Source organism: Brienomyrus brachyistius, chromosome 4, assembly GCF_023856365.1.
Source record: "Brienomyrus brachyistius isolate T26 chromosome 4, BBRACH_0.4, whole genome shotgun sequence".
Classification (NCBI taxonomy): Eukaryota; Metazoa; Chordata; class Actinopteri; order Osteoglossiformes; family Mormyridae; genus Brienomyrus; species Brienomyrus brachyistius.
This window is the reverse complement of record NC_064536.1, coordinates 25,960,101-25,983,872: the sequence shown is the minus strand read 5'-3', so window position 1 is coordinate 25,983,872 and position 23,772 is coordinate 25,960,101. Positions and strand designations below refer to the sequence as shown.

The 23,772-nt window shown below is 44.0% G+C and overlaps 2 protein-coding genes across 4 annotated transcripts in view; one reads left to right on the top strand and one right to left on the bottom strand.

The window, feature by feature from the left end:
• Positions 1-20,460, top strand: part of LOC125739891 (polymeric immunoglobulin receptor-like) — a 37,197-nt gene extending 16,737 nt beyond the window's left edge. The window contains exons 7-8 of the mRNA XM_049010439.1: positions 19,331-19,425; positions 20,085-20,460. Coding sequence (XP_048866396.1) covers positions 19,331-19,425; positions 20,085-20,116 — 127 coding nt within the window. The 3' untranslated portion in view covers positions 20,117-20,460. The remainder of the gene's footprint in view (positions 1-19,330; positions 19,426-20,084) is intronic.
• The window catches only part of LOC125739888 (polymeric immunoglobulin receptor-like), a 117,971-nt gene that overhangs the window by 33,977 nt on the left and 60,222 nt on the right, over positions 1-23,772 (bottom strand). The window lies entirely within an intron of this gene.

The following is a 23,772-nucleotide window of genomic DNA, read 5'->3' as shown; positions in this document are numbered from 1 at the left end:
AATGCCAGCCGGCTGCCTGCCGGTTGCCTGCCAAAAGCCAGCCAGTCACGTTATTGTGACTGCCCCTCACCCCCACCCCGTGAATATGCAGCCATCAGCAGCCTTTCAGACTGTTAGCCAGACAGAAAGACAGAACACACTAAGGAATGTGTCTGTTTTATTCAAGCACAGTACAGAACCATATGTTTTTTTATTTTTCATTTTCTACTCTGTCCACCTTTATTCTCCACAATCAACCTTATTACTTTGTTTAGGCCTGTAATTAGTCTGTTACACACATCTTGGGTCACTCTCCTCTCCCAAAATAATTCTGTTGCTTGGACACGCTTCTGCTTTGTACCTGGCTTGACCTCTTTGCAGATGAAGTATTTCATCATGTGCCAAACAAGCTTTAAATCTGTTTAATTTTCATATACCACACTGTCCCTCATTGCTTGACAATATCAATCTTATTACTTTGTTTCGGTCTGTAATTATTATACTGCACACATCGTGGGTCCGCCTCATCTCCAAAAGGTGAAATAAAATACAAAATTCTAATTTCATCAATAAACTAACTAAAACACATTTTGATCCATCTTTGCCTCACAACAGAAACAATTTCTTAAATTTCACAGGCCATTTATTGCAGTGTAGTCAGTTTATTAATGACATTGGAATTTTGTCTAAATATATGAAAATTATACTTGCTTAGATTTTCATTTCTTGTTGTTAAGTTAAGATTCTTGAAAACAGGTATTGTACCTGATTTCAGGTAAGTCACTTCAGCTTTCATAATCACTGCTCCCCCTGGTGGATGGATAAATCATTGCAAGTACTTTACACACAGAGAGGTAAGGGGCGGATCATGCCGGCCCCCTTGTTCATTACATCATCGTGGGGGGGATCTCATTACAGTCAAGGTCCCACCCAGGACCCAGCAGGGGCCAGCCAAGGACCAGCCAAGGTCCCATAATGGAAACAGGGTAAAATTCAAGCAGCTACATCTGTAGGTGCTGGACTTTCTCACAAACAGACCACAGAGTGTCAGGATTGGAATTTAAACCTCACCCACTCTAATTCTGAAAACAGGTTCCTCGTGCATGGGGCTGCATGTTGACCTCAGTGCCCTTTTCCTCTTCTCACCCAAGACTGCACCACCAATGACCATCAAACAGAGGCAGACAAGCACATGACATCACAGAAGGCAGAATCCACTGGGGTCACACCCACGGAGTGGCATAAACACTGAGTGGCAGCGCCACCGTTCGGCTTGGATGCTGTGGAAACACATTAAAAATGCGAAAACTATCATGCGACTGATTGTACAAATCAATTTATCAAGGAACTCTTTTTACAGACTGCCGAAAATAAAAGAAAAGAAAAGCAAACGGATCGCTGCAATCCAGAGAAATAACTGGAATTCAGGCTCCGAAACTCTCAGCTGGAGTAAACAAGGTTAATAATATGTGACATTGGACCTCAGTTTGCATCAGAGGAGTTTTCCAGCTTCCTACAGGTTTCCCATCTTGTCTGCCTCCATCTGATTATGCAGCCTCATGATCACCAGCTAATTAGCTGCAGTGAATTAAATCAGGATGATTTGGGATTCTGCAGGAATGTGGATTCTGGGGCTCTATCATGGCTGCCTGTCATACTTTTTATGCAGTTTTATACAAGATTGAACTAGCATGTAACACTAGTGTCTTGTATACAGGAGCAGAGATAACAGCAAACATGTCTGTCACTTCTCTACAGAGCCTTGATGACGACTCATATGAAAGATGCAGAAACTGTTGAGAAAAGTAGCGGCCAATGATTCGGGGTGTTTGTGGTTGATGCTCTGTGTGTGTCTGTGTCTGTATGTGTGTGTGTGTGTGTGTGTGTGTGTGTGAGAGAGAGACAGATCTCCTTCCTTCCCTCTCTGCCATTCAGAATGAGGACAGACTCGGCCTCAATCGCCCCCCCCAGAAATGGCTCCTCTCCTCTTCCTCCTCTTCATCGTTTTTATAGGGTCACCAGGTAAAACTTGGTATTTTGTTCACTTTATCTTGAATGATATAAAAGAAAACTGATATTTTCCTATAATTTCCTTTTCATGCAATAGATAATGAGCATGTTTGGTGTGTTCTTGTCTTGCATTATCCTTTTTACTTGTAAACAGAAAAGTAACACAATAATCGTAGATAAACCTCTGCTATTGATCATTGATCAAAGTGCAAAAGTATCGTGTTTGATGGCTGACATGCTGGTTTACCTCCTAAATTTACTTCATGAAAAAAATAAATGCATGATAATTAACACCAAAGAAGTCAGACGCCCATTTGTCAAATTTACCAGTGTGGACGCTCATCTTTCAGATTATTTTGCACAAATTGATTATTTAGGACTGGTCTGGATATTTGCGCATGTCGTTTGTTGTCTATCATATTGCTATAATGACGTACATATTTTTCCTTTAATGGAGGGTTCTCCAACTAAAGGGTCCGATTCTAGAACCACAGATTTTATGACACGTGGAGCATGTATAGGTGGTACCAGTGGTGGTGGGATTCCTGGTTGTGGAACCAAAGCTCCAAAGGAGCTTCCTGATCATTGTCAAATGCTTAGGAGAGATCAATTAAGACCATAAACAGGTCCTGATGTTCGAGGTACTTTTCCTGAAGCTGTTAGGCAGTGAGAGTCACACCAACCACACTCCTGCTTTTTATAAATCCACATTGTCACTCAGATAACACATAACATTATCAGTCAGAATCTTCAACACAGTCTTTGACAGCACTGTTCCACAACAGCAAAAAGAGAAATTCCTCTAATGTTGTCAAAGATGAACTTTTCACCCATGACTTTATATATGGTGACGATATTTGCGTCCCGCCCCTGCTGGGGACTCTCCTCCGCCTCCCATACTCTGCTGAGTACTAGGCTACTTGTTATTTTTTATGGAGCGGACAGCTGTCAGAACATCTGAGAAGGTTGGTGTCTGACCAAGGGAATGAATAGTATATATATACATACCCACAAAATATACAATAAATGACCAATCTCAGCTTTAAATTTCCACACAATTATACATAACTTGTTCTGAATAAAATTCCTCCAAACATCAAAGTTTAAAATCAAACCACTGGGGAAACACATAAATGAGTTACTCAACGCAATAAATTGCAATGAAAAGCTAACCAATTAGACAATCGAACAATAGGTTTAACACTTCTGCCCATATGAATTATTAAAAGGAAAGTTCACCCTTAATACTTTTTTTTTCTTTTTAGCAATTTAATATTTAACTTTTAGATAAACTAAAAATAGAAACCCCCCTTTTAAACCACATTAATGCAAACATCTGAATCAATAAAACAGCATTCCACATATTGTCATTGAGACACTTACAGCACACCCTATTAAGAAATAAACCCCACTCGCAACAGGTAGTGCTTGCTACAAATAACATTTGCAACAAAGTCTCCAACACGCATGGTTCATGGTCTTACCGGCTGTCCGTTCAGAGTCTACTTTTCAGTACACAATCACAGCACAGTTCCAGAAGCACTTGGTGTAGATTTGACCCTTTGCTTGTCGCGCTGCCAATGCGTTTTGCCGACTTTATCCAAAATAAAGAGCAGGTGCATCCGTTAATGCCTTCCCCTCGGGTGCACACAGGTGAGTAAACTTTGGTTCCGCATGACCACTTGCGTGAACGACGTAACCACTTGCTGGAATGACGTTCATCGCAACACCTCCCACTCAACCTTTTTGTTCTTGAACAGAAAGGTTGGAGAACTTCAAGGCGAATATAGACCCAAAAGAGTTTTAATTTTCCTGCTCCTCCACAGGCAACAGGACTACAAGTCGCCGGACATCCCTGCGCAATACCACTCCAATAGGCTTTTCCTTCCCGTCGCCAGAGTGCTGGATTTCAGGCTTCTGAGGCTGGACCAACACACAGCCCCCAGGCACAACAAGAATTTCAACATCTCTCACGATGCCCTTTGAATCTGGTGCCACAGAGACGACTCGGCCAAGTCTAAATTGTCCTCGCAGGGAGTTTTGATCACAAAGCCACACGACATCCCCTACAGCAACATTTCTCTCCGTGGTATGCCATTTAGCTCTAATGAAGAGGTTTGGCCCAGCAAGCTGACACCATGCTTTCCAAAAGTCACTAACTTGGCTCTGGATCTCCCTGAGCCGCTTGTAGGGGTAGTCGTTAAAATTGAAGGACCTGGAGTCCCCACTGTGGGATGCTCGACCTAGGAGAAGCGTATTTGGTGTTACATACTGAATGCGACCCTCTCGACTTTGGACTCTTGCGTCGATAGGCCTCTCATTAGCCAGGTTCGCCGCCAAATGGAGGGCCGTAAGGAACTCATTGAAGGTAAGATTTGCTGACTTGCCCAGTCCTTGAAGAGCTCTCTTGGTAATTCTTACAGCCGCTTCAGCAGCCCCATTTCGATGTGGCGAGTCAGCAGGGAGCACTCTCCAGATCCAGCTTGTCCCATTCTTTACAGCGTACTCCTCCAAGCTCAATGTATCTTGGCTCTGCAAGAAGGCATACAGATCCACCAGCAAGGCTCTTGCACCAATAAAATTGGTCCCAGGATCTGACCAGACCTTAAGGGGATGGCCCCTGATGGCTGTGAATCTTTGATAGGTCATTAAGAAGCTCTCTGTAGACAAACTGCTGGCCAGATCTACATATAAAGCACGGCTTGCCATGCAGCAGAAGATAACCCCCCAGACCTTCATGGACACTCTTCTTTTCACATCATCTTTCACCAGGTACGGGCCAAACAAATCAATAGTCGTAAACTGGAAAGGAGCGGCAGGTCTTGACCTCTCTACTGGAAGATCACCCATCACTTGCCGGCACATTCGAGCTCTTACTTTCCTGCAAAGGACACACTGGTTGACGACCTTTTGGGCCAACCTTCTCCCTTGAACAACCCAAGCCTTCTGCCGCATCCTAAGCAGTGTCCCAGCGACCCCCTCATGTCCCTGCTGATGACTTTGACGTGCTAGTAGCGTCCCTAGCCAAGTATCAAAAGGCAGCAGTGGGACAGCCGAATAGTCTTCTCTAAAATGCTGAATTCTGCCCCCACACAGCAATAGTCCACTAGTTTCATTCCTATACACCACCAACCGATCCGTTGTAGTGGTAGGGAAAGTAACTCCTTCTTGAGCTGACAGACAGAGGTCTCGGAAGGCGTCTTCTCTCTCGGCCACGGTGACAATGCCTGTCAATAGGACTGCCTCCCACTTTGGATTTCCGGTGGCTTTGGCATGAAGAAACTTCTTTGCCGCCCTCCAGACCATCGCTACTGATTTAACTAGTTGCATTAGGCTACTAAACCGCTTGATATCTACCAGGCTTGCAACAGTCCTGGCAGATGGCCTATGCAAAACCACTGAGGGAAGATTTAAGTCCTGTTTCAGGCCTGCATTTTTTGCCCTGACCCTCGTAAGAGCAGCAACAAAAGCTTTTTTCTGGATCCTTGTGAGGTTCTCTCTTGCTTCAATAGTAACATCCTTAGCAGATTTCACTGGCCATTCACTTTCTGGGAGCCTTAAGAACTTAGGACCCAGCTGCCACTCTGAGCCTTCGTCCAACTCTTTGGGGCTTGCCCCCCTCGAAATAATGTCCGCTATGTTGAGTGGCCCAGGAATCCACCACCAGTCTTGAACATTTGTGCTGCCTTGAATTTCCCCGATTCTATTGGCAAAGAATGTTTGATAGCCATAGCTTTCACGTTGGACAGCTCCTAGGACAGTCTGGCTATCAACCAAATGGTACCATCTTGCTACCTGAATCTTACAATGCTTCTCGAAATACTTTTTCAAGCGAGCAGCATAAACAGCCCCACAGACCTCAGCTTTTACAACATCCCCTTTATGATCTAACGGCGTCAACCTTGCCTTGGACTCAACAAGCCGTACAATGACATCTCGTGGCAATTTCCACCGCAAGTACAGCACAGCCCCATACGAGCACTCACTCCCGTCAGAGAACGTAATACCACAGGGCTCGCCACATGGTGCAGGAGGTGTCAAGGCTCTGATGAATCTTAACTGGCTAAGCTCGGTATAATCTTCAAAGAGGTGAACAGCGTCTTCCCATAGACCCTCCGACAAAGGAGCATCCCATGTATTTTCTGATGGGCTGTATTTGCCCCTTACTTCCTGAAATGCTTTTCTCACCAAAATGGCTCCCTTTTGCTTGACAGGTGTCACAAGACCAAGGGGGTCATACAGCCCAGAAACTTGACTCAGGAGCTCTCTACGAGTGAGCGGGTTTGGCACCTGCGCCCTGATTTCATCTTTAGACAAGTTCTCTCCCAATCTCATCCTCTTTTTCCTTTTGGAGAAGTTTACCGCTGTCATCAAATGAAGTTTATCACTCTCCGGATCATAGCCTAGGCCCAAAGCTTTATTGTTCTCATCAGGGAGTTGATTCGGAAGGACCATCACCACAGGTTTCTTTTCCTCAGGGTCCTTGGATTCTGGTCTCCCACTTTGGCCGGAGTAAACCCATGGTTTCATATAAAATCCACCAGTCTCCAAGATTTGTTCGATATTGGCCGTTATTTGCTTGAGCTGGTTCAAATCACTATGGGATGTAAGCACATCATCTACGTAAGCGTCTTGCTCCAGCACGCGACGCTCTTCAACAAGATGATTAAACATGGGCAAATTTGCCGTCTCACGCATGGCAACTTGTGCGATACAGCCTGCTGGCTTATCACCGATATTGACTCTTGTAATTGCATACTCCTGAATATCCTCATCCTCAGAGTCTCTCCACAAAAAGCGATGAAGATGTACCTCTTGGTCCTCGAGCCATACAGAATTATACATTTTCTTTATGTCTCCAAGCGCAGCAAACACCCCTTGCCGAAACCGAATTAGAACAGCACGTATACTGTTGAGGACATCTGGACCTTTAATGAGCAAGTCATTTAGGCTTTGACCCCTGAATTTCTGGCTACTATTCCACACAAGACGAACTGGTGTAGTAACAGAGTGAGGGTTCGGTGCAATTAGGTGACTGATATACCATACTGGTCCGGTCCAGTTTTCCAACTCTTCCTTTGAAAGCTTAATAACAGCCCTCCGCTCGACCATGTCATGGACCTGTGCTTTATAGGCCATTTTCCATTCAATCTCCCTTGTCAGTTGCTTCTCGGTTCTCAGGAACGTTGCTTCAACAGCTCCCCTATTGTTAGGCAGCGTTCCCAAGTCCTCAATCCAGGGATACCTTGCATGCCAGTGTGGCTTTATGCTATGGTGATCTTCAGTCACATAAGTAAGTCCATCCTTTATTTTCTCCAGCTCTCGTTCCTCGGAAATAGTCATCTCCTTTCCCCCAGGTTGGCAATTTCCACATCTACAGCCACCACACCGAGGCTCACAAGCAGCCCCAATGCTGTCCCACCTCCACCAATCCATAAAATCTCGGTTGACAGAGGACATAGTAGCCCGAGTGAGTCGAAGAAGTTTACCTGAGTAGTCACTGGTGATCTCTTTATATCCAGCAGCCGCTGTCCGCATGGAGCGTGCAAAATGAGTTTTAGAATCGTGGACAGTGACTGTAACGTCTTCTAACAGATCTGGATGAGAACCGCCCACTGTTTTACCCAGAGGCCCATGCCACAGGACAAGGTCCCCAACAGAGCACACCTTCTGAGGGACAAGCTGCCCTTCCTTATGGCTTATGAGGAGTTTAATCTTAGTAGGGCGGACCAGTTGATGAAAGGGAACATGAGGAAATATTTTTTGCAGTCTTTCTGCTGACACATGACGGTTAACCTCTGCAATGCTATCAAGCCCATAACACACAAGCTGATGAGACTTCAGGGCTCCCATTGAGGTTTTGACCCGTATCTTCAGCAGGTAACGCTTGGTCTGAACTGTTACTTGCATTCCGCCAACTCCATGGACTATAAGGGTCACATCCTCACTCCTTAAGTCCAGCTCACCAGCAGCCTCATGGGTAATATAATTGGTATCAGATGCCAGGTCTATCAAAGTTCCAATCTTTTGCCCAGCATTGGCAGTGACCTCAAGGATCATCATTATAACTGGAAACTCCTTGAGGTCATTCTCCGCTAGCAACCCCTGCTCTGGAACGGTTAAGCTATATGTCTTTGAGACAGAGTTGCAGAACACATTCCGACACCGCTGAGCTAAATCAGGGGGCAAGCTCGTTAGGAACTCTTCCTGGCTTTCAGTATACCTCTTCCCTTCAGCTCTTGCTGGACTGGGCCTCAACCGCCTTGGGTCTCCTTCCTTGCTTCCAACCTTGGGACAGAGGTAATAGTGATGACCTAGGCCTTGAGCGTCCTTGCACCCCTCATTTTTACACAGGAAGGTGGTCTTACACTCTGCGTCACCATCGTGAATCTCAAGACACCTCACACAAGCGCCGAACTTCTTAACGGCCTCCCTCTTTTCCCCCACTCGAAGCGTTTTAAATTTCTTGCAGTAGTACAACTTCTTCCTGTGACCCCTCTCTCCACAGACAATGCAAGATGCTTGAAAGCCTAACGAGTTAGTGGCTTTGGTCCGGGCATGCTTTTGTGGGATTTTTATCTCTCTCTTACTGGAATCATCGTCCCTTAATTGGTCCAACTGCTCATAAATCTTTTCCTGACTTCTCAGGAACTTAAGGAGCATGTCAAATCTACCTTCAGGTGATGCAACCTCCTCCTCTCCTGCCAAATAGACCAACCATATGAGGCCGCGAGCTGAGCCGCGTGGCGTGAGCAATGAGGCTGCGAGCTGAGCGTGAGCAATGAGGCCGCGAGCTGAGCGTGAGCAATGAGGCCGTGAGCTGAGCGTGAGCAATGAGGCTGCGAGCTGAGCCGCGTCGAGTGAGCAATGAGGCCGCGAGCTGAGCCTGAGCAATGAGGCCGCGAGCTGAGCCAAATGGCGTGAGCAATGAGGCTGCGAGCTGAGCGTGAGCAATGAGGCCGCGAGCTGAGCGTGAGAAATGAGGCCGCGAGCTGAGCCGCGTCGAGTGAGCAATGAGGCTGCGAGCTGAGCCGCGTGGCGTGAGCAATGAGGCCGCGAGCTGAGCGTGAGCAATGAGGCCGTGAGCTGAGCGTGAGCAATGAGGCTGCGAGCTGAGCCGCGTGGCGTGAGCAATGAGGCCGCGAGCTGAGCGTGAGCAATGAGGCCGTGAGCTGAGCGTGAGCAATGAGGCTGCGAGCTGAGCCGCGTGGCGTGAGCAATGAGGCCGCGAGCTGAGCCGCGTCGAGTAGGAATTATGGATATAACTTCTGTCTGCATATTCTTGGATTTTGTGTGCTTTATTCCTCCAACATTCATTCTCCAATGTCCTCAAAGTCTCTTTTACATCCCTCCAACCTGTTAGCCATTGTTCTCTGAAGGCACTAGATGAGGGGTTGTTCAGGGATCCCCTATGTAGCTTGTGCATGTTGTCTAGCTGGCAGATTGTGATCTCTGTCTCATAAAACCAATCTTGATGTTTTTTTAGTCTGAGCTGCTGCATCAACAAATGTGTTTTGTTCTCTTTTAGCTTCCCAACCAAAGGCCTCAGAAACTCATCTTTAGCCCCAGTGCCTTTCAGCCGGACACAGTGTAGCCTTTTCTTGCCAGACTTCTGTACTCGGACAGGGGAGCGGACTGTCATGCATAATTTGTCCACAATCATGCCATGATTTGTCCAGCATTCTGCGCCTCTTATATCATGGGTTATGAGGACGTCTCTGATGTTGATCTTTGATCATTTTGTGTCAGTCATGTGCCAGTGTTTGTGAGGGCGTATCCCTGATGCTTTGGTTCCTTTGTTAGCAGCCTAGTTCCACTTAGGGCAGTGACGTTAATGCTGTATCACCTCAGTTCTTCTGCAACCAAAGGGGTCTGTTGGCGTCACTGTAGAATTAGAATTGGAATTAGGAGCCTTTATTGTCATTATACCATGTATGACCAAATTACAGAGCAGCTACTCCTTCAGATACGACGAAGAACAACATTCAGATGCAGCAAAGAACAAACATTCAATCATTCACACAGTGACTATAGCAAGCGCTACATATAGATTTTACTGAATATTTACTGAACGTAATATAAATATTGCGTAGAGAATTATTAAAATAAAATATTGAACATATGGTGTTCAGGTTGAGGTTCTTGTTTTGAAAGACCCATCACCGTAATCTTCTAACAGCTGCTGCTGCTGGTTTGATTCGATTCTGTACTTAATGGTCAATACTGCAGTCAGATATTGAAACGATACTGCCCAGATATTTGAAAGAACAGAGTTATTGTGAGTAGCTGGAGATTGACTGCAAGGACTGGTGGTGAGTGTCGTGTTCCTGGGCTCTGTTGGAAGATCACCTCTGTTTTTGTGATGTTAACAGACAAGCCCATCCTGTTATAAGTTTTGACAAGGACTGAAGGTCATGTGGAAAATTACACATAGAGCAAAGAAAAAATATTGCACTTGGCTGTAATTATTGCATAAGAGAATTATTGTACAACCAGGAAGAGGTGGAGGGCACAGAGAGAGAGAGAGAGAGAGAGAGAGAGAGAGAGACAGACAGACAGACAGACAGGCACAGAGACACAGAGAGGTGGTCAGTGCATGTTGACGTACAGTGTTGTTTATTTCTCTGGGAAAGAAGCTGTTCCTGAGTCTGTTTGTCCTTGATTTGATGAACCAGTAGCATCTATCAGATGGCAGAAGGTCAAACCGGTGAAAACCAGGATGTGCGGGTTCTTCAAAATGTTTTTATGTAGAGAGGGCATAGAGCAGCCAGCAATCTTCTGAGCTGCGTTGATGACATGCTGAAGCCCCCTCCTCTCTGCTTCAGTGCAGCTCCTCTCCCACACTGTGATGCAGTATGTCAGCACGCTCTCTATGGAGGAGCAGTAAAAGGTGACCAGCAGTTTTTGACATGCTGAAGCCCCCTCCTCTCTGCTTCAGTGCAGCTCCTGTCCCACACTGTGATGCAGTATGTCAGCAGGCTCTCTATGGAGGAGCGGTAAAAGGTGACCAGCAGTTTTTGACATGCTGAAGCCCCCTCCTCTCTGCTTCAGTGCAGCTCCTCTCCCACACTGTGATGCAGTATGTCAGCAGGCTCTCTATGGAGGAGCGGTAAAAGGTGACCAGCAGCTGTTCACTCAGGTCGTTCTTCCCAGGAAGTGAAGTCGCTGAATGATCACTGTGGTGTTTGTAGTCCAGGGCAGGTCAGCAGACAGGAAGGTACCCATGAATTTGAAGGCTGGGACCGTCTCCACGCAGTCACCATTAGTATGCGGAAGGGGAACAGGTCTGCATTGTTTTTCCTGAAGCCAAAGATGGTTTCCTTTATTTTCATGATGTTCATTGTCATGTTATTTGCTGAACTCCAAGCTGACAGTGTCATAATCTCATCTCTGTAGGCAGAACCGTTCCCCTCTAAGTCCAATAACTGTGGTGTCGTCAGAAAATTTGATGGGGCTGGACTGCAGTCATGGATGTAAAGGGACAACAGCAGTGGACTGAACAGGCAGCCTTGTGGAGAACCGGTGCTGAGTGAGCGAGTGGAGGAGAAGTGGGGGCCGAGTTTGACTGTCTAATGGTGGTTGGTGACAAAGTCATTTATTAAGGAGCAGGAGAGTTGGGGGAGTTTTGGGGAGCCCCAAGTCAGAGAGGTTACTGACTAGAAGCAGCTCAGCTCCTCTGCCAGCAAGGCCCCCCCAGTCCATGGATGTTGATTTGCAGCTCCTGTGGTTGGTGTCTTGCTACACGCTGGGTGCAATGAAAGTCGTCTGTAATGGAAGGTTTAGCTGGAAACTGATGTCTAGTAAATCTTGTAGCATCGATATCCATGACTGTACGTAAACACACTAAGCAGGGGTCCATTAGGAGGGGGTTGAGTGGGCACCATTCTTTGCCACCATTTGTAGGCCTCTCCCCACTAAGGACCCCTAAATAGGGCTGCTGAGTCACACCGGGGTCTTCTGAGAGCAGCTGCCACTGAACTCCAGCTGCTACAGACCAGTACCCTGTACCCTGGTGCCCCGCAATTACAGTAGATTTATGATGTGTACACACCCCTCTTAAAATGCCAGTGTTTTGTGATGTTAAAAAATTAAGATCACATAGAGTCATTTCAAAACTTTTCATGCCTATAATATGACTAATAACCTGAACAACAAGCAAATCTGATGGGGAATAATATAACAACCAGTGGATTGTTAAAATAATCAGGGGTGGCATACAAACTCTTTCAGCAGTATTTTTATAGTGACACCCCAGTAAATTCCTAATGTAAATTGCTGTTGACAGTAATTAGCCAAACTAAAGGTGATTATTAAATGCCTCCATCTGAATTTGCAGCTTCATCAGAACCAGCTAATTAGTTGCAGTGAATTAAATCAGGATGATTTGGGATTCTGCAGGAATGTGGTTTCTAGTAGCAATATCATTTTTAAAGTAATATTTGCAATCTTTTATAAAAGTTATAAATTACCATTTAAGAATAGTGTCTTGTATACTGGAGCAGAGATAACAGCAAACATGTCTGTCACTTCTCTACAGAGGTGTTGACGACTCATATGAAAGATGCAGAAACTGTTGAGAAAACAGCAGCAGCTGATTCAGGGTGTTTGTGGTTGCCGCTCTGTGTGTGTGTGTGTGTGTGTGTGTGTGTGTGTGTGTGTGTGTGTGTGTGTGTGTGTGTGTGTGTGTGTGTGTGTGTGTGATCTCCTTCCTTCCCTCTCTGCCAGGTCCCTCTTTAATGCACTGACACATTCAGAATGAGGACAGACAGTCAGTTTATTACAGATGGATAGAAACAGATACAGCTAAAGGCCACAATCGACACCCCAGGCATGGCTCCCCTCCTCTTCCTCCTCTTCATCACTTTTAAAGTGTTATCAGGTAAATTTTGGCATTTTGTTCACTTTATGTTTAACGTATCAAAAAAGAAAAGAAAAATGCTTTGTTTTCAGTTACTTTCTTTTGATGTGAGAATATATAATCATGTTAGAAACACTATTATCCTCTGTTTTAGGTTTTACTCAAAAATTATCATAACAAATTTTTATTTTGAGCAAGTGAAGCTCTCAGACACTGAGCAGAAATGAGTCAATTACTGACAAAGCTGATATCAGAGTGTAAATGTACCATATTGTGCCAGTGAGATTCTGGTCTAACTAAATTTTGTGGATTAAAAAATAAATCTGTTGGGGAAAGTGCCCGGCGTTTCCACCCCAACTCCACATTTATGAGACACACACAGGTTACAGTTTTACTTGCAAGGGTACCCACACTCTCTGCAATGCAAACTACAGCAGAATGTGTTACAAAGGGTGGTTCCTCTTGGCTTCTTTATTTATAGTCAATGGGGGGCGCAAGAGAGGGAAGTGAGATTCTTATCTAAGTAGGCAGCTGTTAACCACCTACTTAGAGTACAATAGCTAAGAGTATGTGGCTAGAAGATAAGAAATAACGTATACATATATATTTACACTCATTGCTGATCATACAGAAATGATTAACAACTGTTTCTTCAACCTAACAAAATCCCTTATGAAAATCACTTGTTTGGGATCCCTATGGCTAGTATGGATATTTTCACACAATATTCATATGAAATACTCTCCTTCATTGTCTTCTGGCATTCAGAACATATCAGTGGGTATTATTTATCTCATATGGGGATGTGAGTTCTAAAGAATTCAAAATGAAACACTTCCTTATTCTCACAGACAAGATAACATGCTAATGAAATTGACATCATCCCGTAATGAAAGTGGTACGAGATCCCAATGCAGATTCAGAGAGTTTAATAGATTGTAATCTGACCTAAATGTCAAAATACAGATATTTGAGAATCATAGGTTGACATACTGGCAGAGGTCAGGAATAATGTAGGAAACAACATTTACCAAATACAGACCAAAACCCATAAGCGGATGAGAAGACAGGCTTGGTTCTAGAAACCAGCAGTAGCCACACGGTATCTGTCTGTCTAATGATATAATTTCTTTTCCAAAGACCGTAGCACATTACTGACAGGTTATTTGTTTTTCTTGTAGCCGTCGTCCCTGTAAGAAGCTCCAAACAAACGACATTAACAGGATCAGCAGGAGGATCCATCAGCGTCCCGTGTTTCTATGGTCAGCAGTATAAAAACAGTGTCAAATCCTGGTGTAAAGGGAAAGACAAGTCACCCTGCAGCACTGTGATACATAGCGATGTGCTATGGGTCAACAACAGGGTGACCATCACTGATGATCCCTATAACTTAGTCTTCATTGTGACCATGAGGAACCTGCAGAAGTTGGATGAAGGCAATTACTGGTGTGCTGTGTCTGATGGCTCGATGCGTAAGATTATCTCTGACAAATTATACATTCTAAGTTCTACAGGTATGTTTAATCTTTTTCCTCCTAAAAACACCTTCATTTGTAATACATTTTAAATTAATAATTGTTTTAGGAGTAACATACAGTAGCAGTAGAAAGCAGTAATTATATACATATTACGGCTGGGAATCAATTTAAAAAATACATTAATTAAACACACAGCTTTCTGTGATTGACATTTAATATTATAACTTATATTCATCGATATTTTAATGTAGGATGCCACTAATTAAAGTGGAATTAACACAAATGTGAGTACATGGGTCATTATCACAAACCCATTTGGGTAACATGTAAATTTTCTCAAATTTTTTTAATTAATTTGCAGACAGACTCAAATTGTCTAAACTATGAATTTTGCCTCTGGGTAATTAATCAGTTTCGTTTTCTTACCATTTATTTCTGTAATAAACTAAAAGTATTTCAACAAATCCAGGGCAAAAGATACTGAGATGAGGAAAAAATATATAAAACTAACAGAAAACTGAATAATAATATACATCTCGTCATACAAATTGAAAGCTGATTGTCGGTTGCAAAGCTGAAAGATTTAGGAACAGTTTATGTATTTTCATATTTCAGATTTTTGGGGAAATTGGTTAAAAAAATAATCAGATCAGAGCAATAAATTGCATAATTTTTATGTACCGGAAAAGTTAAGGTAATGTAAATTGCTCAACACAACACCAGCTCTATTTTTTTTTTTAAATGTTTAAAGTTTGTGAGAATGACCCATATTCTAACATTTGTTTAATGGTTTAATTAATCCTGTGATTATACATTTGCAACAAAAATACTACTTGCAAGTAAATACAAGCTCAAAATGCTTTCGAAACGGCCAGATGATCAGAGGCAATAAGAGAGGCCATTGCATTATACTGTAGTGGTTGGGGAGCTCCTACCCTGTGGAAAACCAGCTGAGGGGCAAGGAACACCGGCGATCGCAGCTGATTGGGAGAGCCCAAGCGGTTGCAAAGTGAAGGGAGAACTTTTAATCATAGTTAGATTTCGTGGGTTAATGTTATAGCTCTTTAAGTGGGTTTCCCCCTTGTGTGTGTAAATGGCCCAGGCTGGTCGTTATTTGTATCTCTGTCATGGTCAGCACCTTTGTTGTCTTTCGTGTCCCTTCCCTGTTTGGCCAGCAGGGGTCACTGGCCATCCTGTCTTTCCTTGTCCCTTAATTGAATTATTAGTTTCGTCTGTTGCCTGTTTTCCCTACCCATGTTAATTAATCTCACCTGCCCTGTGTTAGTCTTGTTAGTTTTAGTATTTTAGTTCCGATTTGATATTGATAGTTTATGTTATTTCGGGTAATGAAACCCAGTTTCTTTATTAATCCCTTTGAATCCTCATGGCTTTTCTGTTTGGTGCCCTAACGATTCCGACCACGTGATTGATCTAAAATGTTGAACTTATGAAATGGATACACAAAGAGAAAATCAACACCCGCTAAAGGTATAAGCCTTGATTACAATAAAACAAATACTGCAAATTACGATATTTTTATCCTATGTATGGTCATTTTAAAAACGAAATAATTAAACAAGGTAACTTAAGCTTCCCTGTAAGACAGTAACTGAATGTTTGATTTTAGCTCTGAATTCTGGGACCATGTGCAGCATAACTACTTAAACTCTAACGTTTACAACCAGCATAATTAAAATCTATACTCACTGTTTTCACATCAGGGTAACAAAATACTGCATGCGTCGATGCGACCAAAGAAATAATACAGTCGACGCTTCCGCATCCTGACTTTCCCAATGGCGGTTTCGTTGTAACGCAGCGTCAGCAGAAAATATTAAATGGGAATTTTCTGGGAGTTTTGCGAAATCCGCAGATGACACACAAAAATAACTTCAAAATGTATAAAATACGGCATGATGGTTCGGTGGTTAGCACTGTTGTCTCACACTTCTGGGACCCGGGCTCGAGTCGCCGCCTGGGTCACATGTGTGTGGAGTTTGCATGTTCTCCCCATGTCGTCGTGGGGTTTCCTCCGGGTACTCCGGCTTCCCCCCACAGTCCAAAAACATGCTGAGGCTAATTGGACTTGCTAAATTGCCCGTAGGAGTGCATGTGTGAGTGAATGGTGTGTGAGTGTGCCCTGCCATGGGCTGGCCCCCCATCCTGGGTTGTTCCCTGCCTCGTGCCCATTGCTTCCGGGATAGGATCCGGACCCCCCGCGACCCAGTAGGATAAGCGGTTTGGAAAATGGATGGATAGATGCATAAAATATATGTAGCCTTCAGGGTGGTTTGGAAGAGGCCAAGCGTATTTATGGCAGCCTCTCACGTATCTCACAGTGATGTTTCGTTTCTCGGTTTGCTGGCCAAGGGGACCAAGGTGAAAATATTTATGGAGGTTTTTTCCTGAAAAGGTCGACTGTAACACGTTATGGCTTTAAAATTAATGCAACGTGTGATGCCATAAATTTCCCAGCTCCAAGAAAAATGCAATTTCCAGAGTTTCCTGGCTAAAATAAGATAATATTAAATATAGCAGCAGAATACATAAAATTTATAGATAGAAACATAAACGACAATAACCAAGACGAAGTGTAAAAATAGTGTGAACAATATTAATGAGAAATAAACAAACGAAAGTGAATCAGCATGTGGTGCATGTGCAGGTGACATAATGACAGACTGGTGCTGCCTGTTTTTACAATGAAATGCCGTCCTGACGCCTCCTGGCTGGGGGTGATGGCTGCTGCATCGGGAGGATTCACGCCTCCTCTTTTATCTTAAATATTCCTACAGGAGCCTGAATACCTGGACATTTACACACGGCCCCCAATAGTACATGTGCAGATGTATGTATGATAAGCAGATGGAAGCTGGGTGATTCATACACTTTCCAATGATAATTCTAATACTGTCTGTTTGTTTTCCTACAAGCTAAAGAGAGAAGTTCCACCCTGAAGACCTTCAGTTATTTAAGAGGACAAACGGGAGGATCCATCACCATCCCGTGTTTCTATGGTCAGGAGCATAAAAACCGTGTTAAATACTGGTGTAAATCAGGAAACAGGCCATCCTGCACCTCAGCTACTAAAGCGACACAGACCATCACTGATGATCCCGATAACTTAGTCTTCCTAGTTACCATGACGAACCTGCAGCAGTCAGATTGGGGAAATTATTGGTGTTCTGTGCGTGAAGGAGGGACTAAGGAAACGTCTGACAGTCTCTGCTTCCTGGTTACTCCAAGTAAGTCATTGTAATTTAACCCCGTATTAATTTAACTGGTGCTCATTATGAGGGTTCAAAAGCATGTATCCCTGTAGTAAATTCATGTTTTAAACCTTCTCCTACATCTTTCTTTGACATTCCTTGCCTCTGTATTAAACAGACCCCAGTTTCTGCATATTACTCAGGCTGGTTAACCCTTTATTGACCTGGACGTTTCATCTCACTTGGTTGTTTCTCCCTGATGCTACAGTCATAAGTTACCAGCATATTCATTCTGTATTACTATATGTTTTTGATGCTCCGTCATTCATGTTCTCTCCCCATAGATGCTCAGAGTGTGTGGACTGAGAGCTGGGTTTCTGCACTGAGAGGAGGATCTGTCACCATCCCATGTTACTATGACCAAAATTCCAAAGATAAAACCAAATACCTGTGCAGAGGATATGAATGGGATTCCTGCTCCAGAATAGCAGAGTCAGACGGGGAACAGAGTAGAGGGACAGTGTCAGTCTCTGATGACCGTGACCAAATGGTGTTTAATGTGACCATGAGGGACCTGCAGGAGGAGGACTTTGACTATTACTGGTGTGCTGTGGAGGCGTCTGCAGCACAAAGCCATCGTGCCTTTATGCCCCTGATAGTCCGGGAAGGTAAGATGTCGGTTCCTGAAGGTGCTTCTGTTTGACCCTGAGGCACACAGAGGGAGAGAGCTGTTCCTGGGCTGTGATTAACACTAAATGAGTCCATGGTGACCATGTGCTTCTGCCTGTCACACTCTGATAAAGTCAGAGGGTGTTTTTGCATTCAGCGTCAACCAATCAGAAGCAGAGTTTAATGCTGTCACTAAAAGACAGATATCAAAATGATTATTGGTCTAAATGAACCAATGAACCAATAGCAGACTGTATTGAATCAGACGCTGGCTGTTCATTATGCATCCCTGCTCTCTCCATCTGTTTGTGTATTTACATTCAGTGCTGGTGCCACATTCTCAGTCTTCATTGATGTTCAACTAATCTAGTGGTGTTTCTTATGATCCTTGACAGAAATTCATGTTCCGACAACACAAACGACAGAATGGAACCATCATACGACACTGAGAAATGCTGTTTCTTCTCCATTTCATTCGACATCCAATTCATCAGGACAGAACTCTACAGATTCCAGTGTAACGTAAGACATATATCCGGATAGATTCCAGGGGTCCAGCACTTTATAGGGGCCTCAAATGCTACAGTAAACACACAAACACACACGCACATCTATACACACACACACACACACACTCGCCTACTCAGCATTATCTCACGTGGGACCCCTTCCCCCCCCCCAGGTGATCATTGTTGAAGGTGCTGTCAGGGGGTCCAGAGTTTGTAGCTGTCCCCCTGCATATATAGATGATATGTGATATATCTGTAAATCAGATACAATGGAATAATCTTACATTTTGGTGTTTGCTGTTTAGTTATGTCACTCAACTAAATCAGGCTTATATGTCTGTTCTTTGTTCTGGGAAATAGAAAAAAATCAAATTTTAGATGCTTGAGACCTTCCCAATAAACAAGGAATAATTATATATTACATATGAGTGTAACATTGTTTCTTACAAAGAATGTAGTGTTTTATTTCATGATGTTTGGTTATACACTTCTCATTGTTTTTTGCATTAACATTTCCTATAGCTGATTCAATGTTTCACAGCATTGTGTTCTGACAGGAGGCTTATTGTCATACAGACTGATTCTGCTTAGACTGAGCTTCCTGATTATTTCCACTAGGGGGCGAGCTCTGCACATCACTCTGCACACTGCTGTTGGCCTCATCTACTTAATCTGCACCATTGTAGCTGTGATGAGAACATGGAGCTACTGCAGTAAGTAGCTGAATCGTGGCCTTTTATCTCAGACTAAATCCGGATGATGAGAACAATCATGTTGAGACTGGATTATATACTGTGTAATATTGTTCGGTTTGTGTTTTGAGCAACAATGATGTCATTCCTAGAGACCGTAACCATGTAGTTTTAAAGAGTCTGTGTGTCAGGAACAAAGACAGATGGGGTGAAGATAGAAGCTCTACAGAGTTTAACCATGACACAAAGAGGTAAACGAACAAAGTTTAACAAGTGTAGCAGAAAACAAAGGAATCATATTCAGTTAATATAGGTGTGATTATTTACCATTACGATGCTCATGCTGCCCAGTTTCACTATAGTAATGTTTCATCCAGACACTCTGTAGTAACTGACCATGGTTTGGGTCACATTACGCACTGTCTGTTCCCCATTAGCAGTTATCCAGTGTGGGGTCAGGAGGAACCTGGAGCAGAGGGCAGGGGATGGACAGGGACCCAGAGACACACACAGACACAGCAGGGAATGTGGAGAGAGCAGACAGCTAAGCTGCAGGTCTTTGGGGGAGACAGAGAGAGAGAATATACAAATGATACACAGGCAGACAGGAAGTGAGGTAACGGTGCTCACTGTGTCACAGCGCCCCCTGCTGCTCAGCCAGGTAAATGTGTCTTTTTCAGGGAGAACAGGACAGCAGGGCCAGAAGATGTAATTATGCCAAGTTTGCAATGGAGAGAAGGAGGAAGTGACTCGAGCAAAAACTCTTCCATGCATTCTGTTGCCCTGCTGTTTCCATTTTTTGTCTTTCTGTTTAAAATGCTTTTGTTTGTGTTGGATTTTTTCACTGAAGAAATTTCAAAATACAAGTTAAAGATTCTAACTAAGTATGTGATGGAAAATTTACAGTATGTTGTACTTGAAAATACATGTGCCGTGTCACTTGAGGTCGGGTGTGAAGTTTGACACTTTATCACTGCTGGCTTTTGCAGTTTTTTCCCCCCTTTGAAGCTGGTGACCCACACTTACCAACACGGCTCTCTGTACAGTTTAGCAGAAGTGAAATGCAGGCAGGTGGCTGACAGCCGAACAGAGGGGCGTATGCAGGCTTTGCTGAAGGCGATGCAGCTTAAGATGGTTTTGTCAAAGCCCCATTGCTTTGATGCCTGTAGTTATGAAGTCCTTTAAGGGCCTCGTACTCCGCCACCTCAAAACCACCACTGACCACCTGCTGAACGCCATGCAGTTTGCCTAAAGAGCCAACAGATCTGTAGATAATGCTGTCAACATGGCCCTTCACTTCATCCTCCAGGACCTCGACTCCCCAGGAACCTACGGAAGAATGCTTTTTGTGGATTTTAGCTTCGCCTTCAACACCATCATCCCGGTCCTCTTGCACGACAAGCCCACCGACCTGTGTGTGCCCGACTCCTCCTGCAGATAGACCACTGACTTCCTGACCAACAGGAAACAACATTTTTCAGTCTCCCAGACCATCAGCTCTGGATCTCCACAAGGCTGCCTCCTTTCTCCTCTCCTTTTCTCCCTCTACACAAACAGCTGCACCTCCACCCACCCATCTGTCAAGCTCCTAAAATTTGCAGACGACACCACCCTCGTCGGACTCATCTCTGATGGGTATGTCTGCCTACAGACAGGAGATTGATCACCTGGTGTCCTGGTGCAAAGGGAACAACCTTGAGCTGAACACCCTGAAGACAGTGGAGATGATTGTGGACTTCAGGAAAAGCTCTGCCCCACCTCCTCCCATCTTGCTGCTTGGCTCACCAGTCACCGCTGTGGAGTACTTCCGCTTTCTGGGCGCCACAATCACCAAAGACCTCAAGTGGGAGATGAAATCTCTCACCAAAAAAGCACAACAGAGGATATTCTTCCTGAGGCAGCTGAAGAAGTTCAGCCTGCCAAAGACTATGATGGTGCACTTTTACACCATCATTGAGTCCATCCTCACCACCTCCATCACCGTCTGGTACCTGCTGCCACTGCCAAGGACAAGAGCAGACTACAGTACAGCGCATCATTCACTCTACCGAGAAGACGACCGGCTGCAACCTTCCATCTTTGCAGGACCTGTACGAGTCCAGGACTGAAAAGAGCAGGAAGGATTATGGCTGATTCCTCTCATCCTGGGCACAAACTCTTTCGGACTCTCCCCTCTGGCAGAAGGTTGCGGCCCATTGGAACCAAAACATCACGCCATAGGGACAGTTTCTTCCCCACCGTAGTCTGCCTCATCGATAAGGTCAGGAACACTCACTGACTCTTAACCCTCACCCTGTACTGTGATTTTGCACATCTATATAGCTATACCATGTCTCATACTGTAAACGTTTGCGCAGTTGCACACTCTTGATTTAATTGTACAGTTAATTGATTTAACTGTGGTGCTGGACATCACTGTACACCTTTATCCATCCATCTTCCATAAGCTCACTATCCCATGATGCACAGGGCACCAGGCAAAGAGGGTCCTGCATGGTGTCACAGAACCACCAGAACATGAAGCTTTATTGATTTTGATGATGTGGTTTGACACCTGGTGCTTCTCTCAGTCGCATGAGGCACTGGGGGGTGATGACAGCAGAGTCTGTCCCTCTGCCCTCTGCACCAATCTGGAGGGAAAGGACATCCAGCTGAATGTAAAGCTGGACCAATGAGCCCTGGGCCTTTGGACATGGACACGAGGTGCATTGATATCCCTTCAAAGCCAAATCATCTCTAAAAATGTACCTCTGTTTGGTATTGAGATGACCTCAGTGTTCCCAGCTCCTGTCTGAAAGCTGTAGAAATGATGGTCCCTGAACATCATGGGGCACTATTACAGGCTTACAGCAAACATGACACATTGGTCGCGAAGGCTGCCTGATTATGGCCAGTCATGTGATCGTTTGCCTCATGAACTAGCTGACTGATTCCGGTCATCATGGTGTAGCTTTCCAAATTCCATCTCGTGTTGGATCACAGGAACTTATTTTGAGGCTTGCAGTCATTTCATCCATCTCTCTTCCAGCCAACACTTTATCTGGATTTGGAAGCATATTTAGACGTGTGTATTAACAGAGAACTGTTTGCTAATATGGACACAAATCAAACCATAAGTCTTTCATAGGTTTCAAACTCATTACATTGAATAGGCTAAATTTCCCCCAATCCAATCTTAAGCGAGCGAAGAAAATCTATGTATTGCTGACTAATAACACTTAACAACACTTAACAACACTTAATAACACTTTTCCTCATTTTTATACAAGAACAGCAATGTACATTCTGAACAGGTTGATCACTTGCCTACGAATGATGAACACAATGCCTGCTGAACAGTTTTCCCCATAATAACTCCCCATATAGACCACCCGCACAATTACAGAGCATTAATGGTGCTCATACAACAGTTATTTCCGACCAAGAAATCTGATTAGACAAGAGGTTTCCTATGAGGGTTGTTATCAGAGTATAACCACACTGGGACATTTCACATCAGATGCATCAATCTGCTACTGTATATGGGTGTATCTCAAATCCATTACTTAAACTTAACCCCCTGGGGTCAGTGATACCCCCCACAGGATCAGAAATCTCGCCAAACCATCTAAAACACTCAGGGAGTTTTTGTCATAGAAAGATTAAAAGACCACCCCCAGAAACTTTGAACAGTTTACTTTTCAAATATATGTAGGAAGAAATAACACAGTTGAGATGCAGTGTTACCTCAGTGAACCCAGCACACTGTGTTCTGAGGACCCACTGAGATTCTGGTCTATGCAGAAGTATGTTCATCCACACCCTCATCAGCTTGCACTTCAGTTTTTATGCATCCCTGCCCTGTAAGTGTGTATTCTCAAAAGCAGGAGAAGTTGTAAATAAGAAAAGGAATCAACTTCTTCCCAATTCTGTGGAATATCCATTGAGTGGTAACCCAGGTTACTTTGCAGAAACATTCCAAATGTTTATTGTCCCAGTACAAAAGCACGTTCACTTTCATTTCATCTCTTAATTTCAATGTCCATTTAATATACTGAAAGAAAATTATATAACTAAATCTATATGCGTGTATGATGGCTGCAGGGTGAACTGAAGGAGTTTTACTTGTAAACTGGACACAGGAGGAGGTAAGCAGCAAAGTAATAGAAACAAAGGAGAACTGAGCAACACTAACAGCCACAACTACTGACACTGACCAAACTGAGGGGTTAGGCACGAACAGGAATGAATATACCATAATAACGAGGCTACATGAGGGACAGGTGTGGATCAATGCAACTGACTAATCAGAAGTGATGGAATGCAGCTGGGGTAATGTAACCAAGAGGATGACGCTGGATGGCCAGTAGCGACATCTGCTGGCCAAGC